At 43.8% G+C, this 12,328-nt stretch overlaps 1 protein-coding gene across 1 annotated transcript in view; it reads right to left on the reverse strand.

The window, feature by feature from the left end:
* The window catches only part of LOC110509050 (uncharacterized), a 61,639-nt gene that overhangs the window by 18,816 nt on the left and 30,495 nt on the right, over positions 1 to 12,328 (reverse strand). Inside the window, exons 18-35 of the mRNA XM_036966668.2 lie at positions 12,185 to 12,226; positions 11,904 to 11,994; positions 11,510 to 11,545; positions 11,257 to 11,421; positions 10,895 to 10,978; positions 10,108 to 10,197; positions 9,921 to 9,991; positions 8,678 to 8,866; positions 8,107 to 8,281; positions 7,861 to 7,953; positions 7,299 to 7,388; positions 6,328 to 6,422; positions 3,418 to 3,568; positions 3,018 to 3,125; positions 2,460 to 2,624; positions 1,272 to 1,358; positions 952 to 1,086; positions 654 to 749 (exon numbers count right to left, since the gene is read on the reverse strand). Coding sequence (XP_036822563.2) covers positions 654 to 749; positions 952 to 1,086; positions 1,272 to 1,358; positions 2,460 to 2,624; positions 3,018 to 3,125; positions 3,418 to 3,568; positions 6,328 to 6,422; positions 7,299 to 7,388; positions 7,861 to 7,953; positions 8,107 to 8,281; positions 8,678 to 8,866; positions 9,921 to 9,991; positions 10,108 to 10,197; positions 10,895 to 10,978; positions 11,257 to 11,421; positions 11,510 to 11,545; positions 11,904 to 11,994; positions 12,185 to 12,226 — 1,963 coding nt within the window. The remainder of the gene's footprint in view (positions 1 to 653; positions 750 to 951; positions 1,087 to 1,271; positions 1,359 to 2,459; positions 2,625 to 3,017; positions 3,126 to 3,417; positions 3,569 to 6,327; positions 6,423 to 7,298; positions 7,389 to 7,860; positions 7,954 to 8,106; positions 8,282 to 8,677; positions 8,867 to 9,920; positions 9,992 to 10,107; positions 10,198 to 10,894; positions 10,979 to 11,256; positions 11,422 to 11,509; positions 11,546 to 11,903; positions 11,995 to 12,184; positions 12,227 to 12,328) is intronic.

Here is a 12,328-nt window from a genome sequence, read left to right on the forward strand (position 1 = left end):
CACCATCTTTAGTGTATGTAGTGCTCTGACTTACGAGTAGATGGAATTGTTTATGTTGTGCTGTGACTTACGAGTAGATGGAATTGTTTATGTTGTGCTGTGACTTACGAGTAGATGGAATTGTTTATGTAGTGCTGTGATTTACGAGTAGATGGGATTTCCCGGGATAGCGAGACCATGACAACATCCCCATGGTTTGGTTTGCATTTCATGTCAAAAATCATCCTTAAGTGTGTGAAATTGATTGTACAGCTGAATAAAGTTTCTGTAAGCTGATTTGGATATGATTAGACATGGTGATATTTATTTATTGTACCTTTATTTAATTAGGTAAGTCAGTTAAGAACAAATTCTTATTTTCAATGACAGCCTAGGAACAGTGGGTTAACTGCCTTGTTAAGGGGCACAACGACAGATTTTCACCTTGTCAGCTCAGGGAATCGATCTTGCAACCTTTCGGTTACTAGTCCAACGCTCTAACCTCTAGGCCACCTGCTGCCGATATCTAGTATCAGCCATGCTGATATCGGGGATAATGACTTGCACAGTTAAAAAAAAAACTTTCGGAAAAATGCGTTACCACAATTACCATCACTCCAGCAATCACTACCACGAAGCATGACGTTTCCTTTTCTAGTTTATAACACACACACCTCTCGGCCCATTTCCTGGGTCACCGTCCCTCCCATCAATGCCTTTGGGTCCAGGATATCCAGGGTGTCCTTTAGCACCATGGAAACCAGGCAGACCTATTGAGTAAGAGACAAACGACATGTTAACGTGTTAAATGATCATATCAATCACAATATTTTGAATAGCAATTCTCGTACAACACATAGTCTGAGATTCAAATGGAACTGATCATAGCATTGGGGGGGAAACAATGATCTTCTGCATAAATACCGCAGTGCATGTTTGATTGAATTGTTCGCTCATCTCTATGGCGCTCACCATGTTTCCCAGGGTCCCCTGGGGGCCCATGTATGACTGTATCGGATGATGGTCCACAAGGGCCTGGGGGCCCGTCGTCCCCCACAGAGCCTGGTACACCACTGTGACCTTTCTCCCCATCAGGGCCAACCGACCCTGCCCAGAACCACATCCCCCCCAAAAAATCATTATATAATCTATTGTCATAATTCACACCTTTATCATCATTGTGTAAGTTTGACAGTTTATTTGTACGTGTGAGTGTTCTTGCGCGTCTGTATGTGTGTGTGTGTGAATGCACGCCCATGTGTGTGTGACTGTACAAGTGTGTGACCTCTGACCTTTAGGACCGGGTGGTCCTTCAGGTCCAGGTGGGCCGTCAGGGCCCGGTCCAGATCTTCCTTCCAGCCCAGGGTCACCTCTAGGACCTGTAGTAGGTAACATATACTACTGTCGGAGGTAACATATACTACATCAACTACTGTAGTACTGTAAGGGAAAAAAGTATTTGATCCCCTGCTGATTTTGCCCACTGACAAAGTAATGATCAGTCTATAATTTTAATGGTAGGTTTATTTGAACAGTGAGAGACAGAACAACAACACAAAAATCCAGAAAAACACATGTCAAAAATGTTATAAATTGATTTGCATTTTAATGAGGGAAATAACTATTTGACCCCCTCTCAATCAGAAAGATTTCTGGCTCCCAGGTGTCTTTTATACAGGTAACGAGCTGAGATTAGGAGCACACTCTTAAAGGGAGTGCTCCTAATCTCAGTTTGTTACCTGTATAAAAGACACCTGTCCACAGAAGCAATCAATCAGATTCCAAACTCTCCACCATGGCCAAGACCAAAGAGCTCTCCAAGGATGTCAGGGACAAGATTGTAGACCTACACAAGGCTGGAATGGGCTACAAAACCATTGCCAAGCAGCTTGGTGAGAAGGTGACAACACAAAAGAACTGTCAATCTCCCTCGTCCTGGGGCTCCATGCAAGATCTCACCTCGTGGAGTTGCAATGATCATGAGAACAATGAGGAATCAGCCCAGAACTACACGGGAGGATCATGTCAATGATCTCAAGGCAGCTGGGACCATAGTCACCAAGAAAACAATTGGTAACACACATTACGCCGTGAAGGACTGAAATCCTGCAGCGCCCGCAAGGTCCCCCTGCTCAAGAAAGCACATATACAGTGGGGCAAAAAAGTATTTAGTCAGCCACCAATTGTGCAGGTTCTCCCACTTAAAAAGATGAGAGAGGCCTGTAATTTTCATCATAGGCACACTTCAACTATGACAGACAAAATGAGAAAAAAAATCCAGAAAATCACATTGTAGGATTTTTAATGAATTTATTTGCAAATTATGGGGGAAAATAAGTATTATTTTATACAATAAGAATGTGTCAATGCTGTTGCTGTACCTGGTGTTGAATGTTTCAGTGCTGTTGCTGTATCTGGTGTTGAATGTGTCAGTGCTGTTACTGTACCTGGTGTTGAATGTGTCCGTGCTGTTGCTGTACCTGATGCACCTGGTAACCCGTCTCTCCCTCTGCCTCCCATCTGTCCAGTCAGGCCTTGCACTACGGGTCTGGAGGCCCCAGGGGGCCCAGGGTCACCAGCCGGACCTGAGCTTCCAAACCCCGGGGTGCCAGGGTCCCCGCACGAACCCATCTCTCCATTAATACCTGGGTAAGAGGGGAAAGTCATAGAGTCGTGGATAAGAGCAAAAGAAAGCAAGGAAAATATGGAAATAGTGGACAGAGGGAAAGGAAGAGAGGGAGAAAAAGAGATGGGATGGGAGAGGAATAGAGAGAGGGAGAGGAATAGAGAGAGGGAGAGAAAGAGGGGGAGAGGAAGAGAGAGAGGGGGAGAGGAAGAGAGAGGGGGAAAAATAGAGAGGGAGAGAGAGAGAGAGAGGAATAGAGAGAGGGAGAGGACGAGAGAGAGAGAGGGGACGAGAAGGAATGAGAATGGAGAATGGTAGGAATGAACAAAGAGAGAAAGAGAAAATGAGACATTAGAAAGACAACCCGTTGTATGTTAGGGACATTAGGAACATTCAGGCTTCACCAGCTCACCTGGGGGTCCAGGTCTGCCTGACAGCCCTGGTGGTCCGGTTGGGGCTTCAGTACAGCAAGTACCTGCGTAACCAGGAGGTCCTTGGGAACCATCTACACCTTTACTTCCTACAAACATATCAGGCATAAGGCCATAAGTACCTGGGAGTATGTGTACCAGTGTTTAAATACATCAGTGTGAATTTGACAGAGTGTATACGCCTCAATGTAACTGTGCATGAATGCATAGAAAAAGTGAAAGATGGAGTGTGTGATGGATATGTTGTGATGGTGAATTTGTGTGTGTGTCCGTGTGTGTGTGTGTCCCATGGCCGTGTCTTGTGCTGTGTCTGGGTCTACCTGTGCTGTGTCTGGGTCTACCTGTGCTGTGTCTGGGTCTACCTGTGTGTACAGTAAGTACCTTTGGGGCCTGAAGACCCATTGATGCCGGGTGGTCCCGGGCTCCCTGGTCGGCCCAGTACTCCTGGATCTCCAGGAGGGCCCCGGGCCCCAACACCACCTGGGAAACCTTTAGGGCCGACTGGACCTAGGGTCTCAAACCCAGCATCACCCTGAGAGTGGATGGAAGGATGAATGTTAGATGGGTAGATGGAAAGACAACCTAAGAAAATCAACAACAATGACAAATGGTTTGATGAAGAATGCAAAACCTAAGAAAGAAATTGAGAAACCTATCCAACCAAAAACATAGAGACCCAGGAAACGTGAGCCTACACCTTCATTATGGTGAATCACTAAAACGATACAGAGATATATTATGGAAAAAGAAGGAACCGCACATCAGAAATCAGCTCAATTTAACTGAAGAATCCATAGAATCTAACCACTTCTGGGAAAATTGGAACATACCAGGGGAGGACGGCTCATAATAATTGCTGGAACGGAGCAAATGGAATGGCAACAAACCATGTGTTTGATGTATTGGATACCATTCCAGCCATTACCATGAGCCTGTCCTCCCCAATTAAGGTGTCACCAACCTTTTGTGGAACACACTAAACAAACAATAACACAAAGAGTTATCTATCCAAAACGTAGATGTATATATAAACCACTTCTCTAATCTTTTTGGCTCTATAACAAAGAACAAACAGCAAAAACATATACATGATCAAATTGCAAATCTTAGAATCAACTATTAAAGACTACCAGAACCCACTGGATTCTCCAATTACATTGAATGAACTACAGGACCAAATACAAACCCTCCAACCCAAAAAGGCTTGTGGTGTTGATGGTATCCTAAATTAAATTATAAAAATATACAGACCACAAATTCCAATTGGCTATACTTAAACTTTTTAACATCATCCTTAGCTCTGGCATCTTCCCCAATACTTGGAACCAAGAACTGATCACCCCAATCCACAAAAGTGGAGACAGATTTGACTCTAATAACTACCGTGGGATACAGCAACCTTGGGAAAATCCTCTGCATTTTCATTAACAGGAGACTTGTACATTTCCTCAGTGAAAACAATATACTGAGTAAATGTCAAATGGGCTTTTTATCAAATTACCGTACTACAGACCACGTATTCACCCTGCACACCCTAATTGACAAACAAACAAACCAAAACAAAGTCAAAGTCTTGTCATGCTTAGTTGATTTCAAAAAAGCTTTTGACTCAATTTGTAATGAGGGTCAGCTATACAAATTGATGGAAAGCGGTGTTGGGGGAAAAACATACGACATTATAAAATACATGTACACAAAAAATTGCCAAAATTGGCAAAAAAACACACATATTTCTTTCCACAGGACTGTGGGATGAGACAGGGATGCAGCTTGAGCCCCACCCACTTCAACATATATATCAAAGAACTGGCCACGGCACTAGAACAGTCTGCAGCACCCGGCCTCACCCTACTAGAATCTGAAGTCAAATGTCTACTGTTTGCTGAAGCACCTAGATCTTCTGCACAGATTCTGCCAGACCTGGGCCCTGACAGTAAATCTCAGTAAGACAAAAATAATGGTGTTCCAAAAAAGGTCCAGTTCTCAGGACCAGAAATACAAATTCCATCTAGACACCATTGCCCTAGAGCAACAAAAAAAAAACGATACGTACCTCGGGCTAAACATCAGTGACACCAAAGGTAACTTCCACAAAGCTATGAATGATCTGAGATACAAGGCAAGAAGGGCCACCCCTTAGCGAAAAAAGAAAGAAAAAAAAGGTCCTTCTACACCACCAAAAGGAATATAAAATTCAACATACCAATTAGGATCTGGCTAAAAATACTTGAATTAGTTATAGAACCCATTGCCCTTTATGGTTGTGAGGTCTGGGGTACATTCACCAACCAAGAATTCACAAAATGAGAGAAACACCAAATTGAGACTCTGCTTGCAGAATTCTGCAAAAATATCCTCAGTGTACAACGTAAAACACCAAATAATGCATGCAGAGTAGAATTAGTCCAATACCCGCTAATTATCAAAATCCAGAAAAGAGACGTTAAATTCTACAACCACCTAAAAGGAAGCGATTCCCAAACCTTCCATAACAAAGCCATCACCTACGGAGAGATGAACCTGGCGACGAGTCCCCCAAGCAAGCTGGTCCTGGGGCTCTGTTCACAAACACAATCAGAGCCTCAGGGCAGCAACACAATTAGACCTAACCAAATCATGAGAAAACAAAAATATCATTACTTGACACATTGGAAAGAATTAACAAAGGAACTGAGCAAACTAGAATGCTATTTGACCCTAAACAGAGAGTACACAGTGGCAGAATACCTGACCACTGTGACTGACCCAAATTTAAGGAAAGCTTTGACTATGTACAGACTCAGAGAGCATAGCCTTGCTATTGAGAAAGGCCACCGTAGGCAAACCTGGCTCTCAAGAGAAGACAGGCTACGTGCACTCTGCCCACAAAATGAGGTGGAAACTGAGCTGCACTTCCTTAATCTCCTGCCAAATGTATGACCATATTAGAGACACGTATTTTCCTCAGAGTACACAGACCCACAAAGAATTAGAAAACAAATCCATTTGAATAAACGCCCATATCTATTGGGTGAAATACCACAGTGTGACGTCACAGCAGCAAGATGTTATGAAAACGGACAAGAAAAGGGCGACAAGTGAAGAACAAACACTGTTGTAAATACAACCAATATTTATTTTCCCTTTTGTACTTTTTTGCACATCGTTACAACACTGTATATAGCCATAACATGACATTTGAAATGTCTCCATTCCTCTGGAACTTTTGTGAGTGTAAATCTTACTGTCATTTAAAAAAAAAATTGAATAGACAGATAGACAGACATGACAGGGTCAGTATTCAGTAATGACCTTTGGCCCTTGAGCCCCAGGGAATCCCATTACACCGGGTCGTCCAGGATAGCCACTTCCAGAGGTACTTGGGCGTCCCGGCTGCCCTTTGTCACCTAGGAGACAGACAGCATCACAAAGTCCCACAAACTGGTGCTAACACACGAGTATACACTGAGTGTACAAAACATTAGGAACACCTTCCTAATATTGAGTTGCAACCCCCCCTTTTGCCCTCAGAACAGCCTCAATTCATCGGAGCATGGACTCTACAAGGTGTCAAAAGCGCTCCACAAGGATGCTGGCCCATGTTGACTCCAATACTTCCCACAGTTGTGTCAAGTTGGTTGGATGTCCTTTGGGTGGTGGACCGTTCTTGATACACACAGGAAACTGTTGAGCGTGAAAACCCCAGCAGGGTTGCAGTTCTTGACACAAACCGGTGCGCCTGGAACCTACTACTATACCCCGTTCAAAGGCATTTTAATCTTTTGCCTTGCCCATTCACCCTCTGAATGGCCCACATACACAATCCATGTCTCAATTGTCTCAAGGCTTAAAAATTATTCTTTAACCTGTCTCCTCCCCGTCATGTGATTGAAGTGGATTTAACAAGTGACATCAATAAAGGAATTATAGCTTTCACCTGGATTCACCTGGTCAGTCTGTATCTAGTCTGAAAGAGTTTTGCACACTCAGTGTATATAATATATACATTAACACATCTCCATTGGTGGTCCTACGTGGCTTGGTTGGTAAGTGACCATGGTGCTATAGATAAAACAGATAATAACAATAATAATAGTCATAATAACCAAACTACTTCCGGCGACTATGACTAAATTAATCCTCACTTGAGATAACGACTCATACAAAACCTTCAGTCAAGGCGTTCTTGTTCACATTACAGTGTCATTCCTGTTATTCAGATATTCAAAGGGATCGACATGGCACAAATAACTACTCAAAAATGTTTTGCCGACATGGCTCACCTTTCTGTCCAGTGGGTCCTTGTCTTCCCAGGGTGGAGAATACACCACTGTCCCCTTTCTCCCCCGGGTTACCAGCACCACCACGAGGACCTGTGTGGACGAACTCAACTCTGTGATAATGTCCTATCACGTTGTTTATGTTCTTCGTCAGGTAGAATGGCATAAAAGATTCTAAAGTTAGAACTGAAATAGCCTGGAGTCTAAACTAATATGCTAAGTTTCACCACTGTTTTGAAGTGAAACAGTTTGGACTCCAGGCTAGTGGTTAGTAGCCTAGTGGTTAGAGCGTTGGACTAGTAACCGAAAGGTTGCAAGTTCAAATCCCTGAGCTGACAAGGTACAAATCTGCCCCCTGAACAGGCAGTTAACCCACCGTTCCTAGGCCGTCATTGAAAATAAGAATTTGTTCGTAACTGACTTGCCTAGTTAAATAAAGGTAAAAAATTGTTTAAAAAAAAGAAGAAGAACTAAAAATGACACTGAACTCAATGTAGTCTAGACCTCCAGTCCTCCAGCCACCTCCCACCCATGCTGTGGTTTGGTCCCCACTTGGGGTGCTCACCTGGGGGGCCCCGTGTGCCCGGCAGCCCCGCCTTTCCCGGTAGGCCTGGGACTCCCTGGTCAGCCACACTGCTGCAGGGCTCGCCCTTCTGACCTGATGGGGATAGGAGAGAAAACGGAGTCAGACCATCAACTGATATAGGGACATTATCATTGAGTTATGGAAACACACAGCCAGAGGGTGTACACATCTAACACAGTCGAAAGAGCAAAAAGGAGCAGGTAATGGTGTATTGCTTTACGGTACCTCGGTAACCAGGTGTACCAGGTAGACCTGGTACCCCACTATTGCCTTTAGGTCCTGAGGGGCCAAGCGGTCCTATGCCTACTGGACCTGGTGAACCGTCTGGTCCTGGGTATCCCTCTGGCCCGGGAGGGCCTGGGACACCAGTATCTCCCTTCAGACCCAGTGGCCCATCGTACTGGCACAGACAATCATCCAAACATCAGTTCTTCACAAAACATTACTTTAACAGACTTACGTTACACATCGACATTACCATTCAGCCAATAAACTCAGCCCACATTAGTTCACATAACATTACTGCTTCACATTAACAAATGTTCAGCATTCAAGTGTTCATAAAAGCTAATAAACTCAGTCTATCAACAAACAATTATCACTACCTCAAATTAATATTCATAGCCAATCAGAATATCAGAAGGCATACCCTAACTACTTAAAGTGACAGTTCACCCAAATTTGAAATGTACTTCAGTTTAAAAAATACAAAAAAAATGCATTCAAATCATTGCTTTGCATTTGAGAATAAAGATACATTTTAGTGATAGAAATCGTAACCATTTAAAATCCTCACTGGATCACCCTTAGGGCCTTGTTGGCCCTTGCGTCCACGAAAGCCAGGGGCCCCGTATAGGCCGTCCAGCCCTGATCTGCCAGCTGGTCCTGGGGCTCCTTTCTCTCCCTTTATCCCCTGGTGATTGCAGGAACCTGAATTTCCTTTTGGCCCTGGGGGTCCTGGAACACCTGAAGGGCCATGGAGACCCTGTAACACAGACAGGAGTGGTTGTCATGGATACAGTAATTTAGCAACCTTGGATACATTATTCCAGCGATACCACAGATACAGTAGCCTAGCAACACCATGGATAAGGTATCGCAGGAACACCATAGATACAGTATTCTGTCAACACCACAAATATGGTAACCTAATAAAACCATGGATAAGGTATACCAGCAACACCATGGATACAGTATCTAAGCAACACCATGGATACAGTATTCTATCAACACCACAGATCTGGTATCCTAATAAAACCATGGATAAGGTATACCAGCAACACCATGGATACAGTATCTAAGCAACACCATATATACAGTATTCTATCAACACCACAGATCTGGTATCCTAATAAAACCATGGATAAGGTATACCAGCAACACCATGGATACAGTATCTAAGCAACACCATATATACAGTATTCTATCAACACCACAGATCTGGTATCCTAATAAAACCATGGATAAGGTATACCAGCAACACCATGGATACAGTATCTAAGCAACACCATATATACAGTATTCTATCAACACCACAGATATGGTATCCTAATAAAACCATGGATAAGGTATACCAGCAACACCATGGATACAGTATCTAAGCAACACCATATATACAGTATTCTATCAACACCACAGATCTGGTATCCTAATAAAACCATGGATAAGGTATACCAGCAACACCATGGATACAGTATCTAAGCAACACCATATATACAGTATTCTATCAACACCACAGATATGGTATCCTAATAAAACCATGGATAAGGTATACCAGCAACACCATGGATACAGTATCTAAGCAACACCATATATACAGTATTCTATCAACACCACAGATATGGTATCCTAATAAAACCATGGATAAGGTATAGAAGCAACACCATGGATACAGTATCTAAGCAAAACTACTAAGAAAGATGTGTCACTATGGAAATAATATAACTGCAAAACCACAGGCAGTCACAGTGACATCACAAGGTCAAATAAAAACGGTATTTAGTATCTGTATGGCAGAGGTATGATGCAGGTAGTGTCACCTGTTGTCCAGGTGATCCCGAGGGTCCTTTGAATCCTGGCTCTCCTTTGGGTCCTGGTCCTGCACTAAAGCCTGTGGGATGAGGGTTCATTTAAAAAGGCTGAAACACTCCTATTCTATAGGACAGACAAGGATTTTTGTTCAACACAATACATTTCTCACTGAAAGTTCTGTTACGTTGCAGATACCTGGGACTCCAGGCTGACCAGGGGAACCTGGGGGTCCCGGCTCTCCAGATCCTTTTCCCGTACACAAACTACAGACCTCCCCTTTCTCACCTGTAGTGGAGAGAAGGACACAGTGACAATTGACAACAAAACTGAGCATCCCAGGTGAGCACAACATTCCAATAACAGCACCCAATGATCGTTGAGATTGAGATATCATAATATTTTGATTTTTTCTACCAATAACACACCACAGTGTTGATGGTGTCTGAAGTCAACCGATAACACACCACAGTGTTCATGGTGTCTGAAGTCAACCGATAACACACCACAGTGTTCATGGTGTCTGAAGTCAAACCGATAACACACCACAGTGTTGATGGTGTCTGAAGTCAACCGATAACACACCACAGTGTTCATGGTGTCTGAAGTCAGATGATAACACACCACAGTGTTGATGGTGTCTGAAGTCAACCGATAACACACCACAGTGTTCATGGTGTCTGAAGTCAACCGATAACACACCACAGTGTTGATGGTGTCTGAAGTCAACCGATAACACACCACAGTGTTCATGGTGTCTGAAGTCAGATGATAACACACCACAGTGTTCATGGTGTCTGAAGTCAGATGATAACACACCACAGTGTTCATGGTGTCTGAAGTCAGACGATAAACACACCACAGTGTTGATGGTGTCTGAAGTCAACCAATGAGAGACACAGTAGAGATCTAGGACAGCCCAGCCAATCAGTATACTCAATACTGACTGCCCCTCCAATCAGAAGAGTAATCAGACAGAGCTCACCTTTCGATCCATAATGGCCACCGTACCCTTGTTCTCCCTTGGCTCCCTTTGCCCCCGGAGGTCCGATAACACCCTTCAGATTATCTGTAACAAGAAAAACAAACAAGTAGATTATTTTTGATCAAATAAGATCCCAGTGGGATCAAAAAGTTGCCATGTTATGTGTGCGTCTCAATTAAAATCGCTGTGAGAGAATATCAGGATCCATATTCATAGAGATCTTCCTCCCCTGTCCATGTAGTCTTATTTATTATGATCAAATAGCTCAAACTGATTCTCGCTCAGCACTCCTACTTTGAGATGTTTTATAAATATAGGCTCAGGGTTGGGGAGATTACTTTATATATAGGAGAGAGTCTAACCTGATTCTCCAGGTGGTCCCGGGGGTCCAAGGTCTCCAGTTGTTCCTTGTGAGCCTTCCCTGCCTGGCTCTCCCTGGATGATGGGTCCTGGCTCTCCTTCGTCCCCTTTAGGCCCACTGTGGCCCTTCGCTCCCCGATTGTAGGGATCTCCTCCGTTGTTAGGACCTGTGTAGGGGAGATAGAGCCCAAGATGGAGACTGAGCGTGCGTGTACGTGTGTGTGTGTGTGTGCTTGCGTGTTGATCAGCGCTTACCTGGAGACCCAAGAGGCCCCTGGAATCCAGTGGCACCTGGAAAACAGGTTGATATCATTAGTTATTCAAACACACTGATTTGGTCATGTTGGTGAATGAGGCGGGATTATACAGTTCTACTCCAGGTGTGATTGGATAGGGAGATGGTGAATATTATTATTAGCTATACAGACACCCTGATTGGTCAGGTTGGTGAATGAGGCAGGATTATACAGTTCTACTCCAGGTGTGATTGGATAGGGAGAGGGTGAATATTATTATTAGCTATACAGACACACTGATTGGTCATGTTGGTGAATGAGGTGGGATTATACAGTTCTACACATCTGATTGGATAGGAGGAGGGTGAATATCAATAAGGGTGTGTACTATATGCTGGATGAGCATAGAGTACCTGGGGGACCAGTAACCCCGGGGGGACCCGGGGGGCCAGTAAATCCTGGTTGTCCTTTGGGGCCAATTACGTCACAGCCAATCATGGTCACCTATGGGAAGACCAGAGAGACCAGGCCATGTATTCATAATGTTTCTCAGAGTAGGAGTTCATGTAATCTTAATCCTTCTAATCGTATTCATTACGGAAGGTTTCCTTTGCATGTGTGTGTGTGTGTGTGTAGGTTCATCCTTCGCTCCAGATGGTGATAGTGACATTATCAGGCGCTTTGACTCACTCACCTCCCCAGGGTCTCCGTCTTGACCCTGGACGCCCTTCTTTCCCTGGTAAACACACACACACACACACACAAACACACACACACACACACACACACAAAAACTATTATTGGCACACGCACACATTCTAAACATGAAATGAATGGT

This window comes from Oncorhynchus mykiss, chromosome 28 (genome assembly GCF_057628025.1).
Source record: "Oncorhynchus mykiss isolate SJ-2025 chromosome 28, ASM5762802v1, whole genome shotgun sequence".
NCBI classification, from domain to species: Eukaryota; Metazoa; Chordata; class Actinopteri; order Salmoniformes; family Salmonidae; genus Oncorhynchus; species Oncorhynchus mykiss.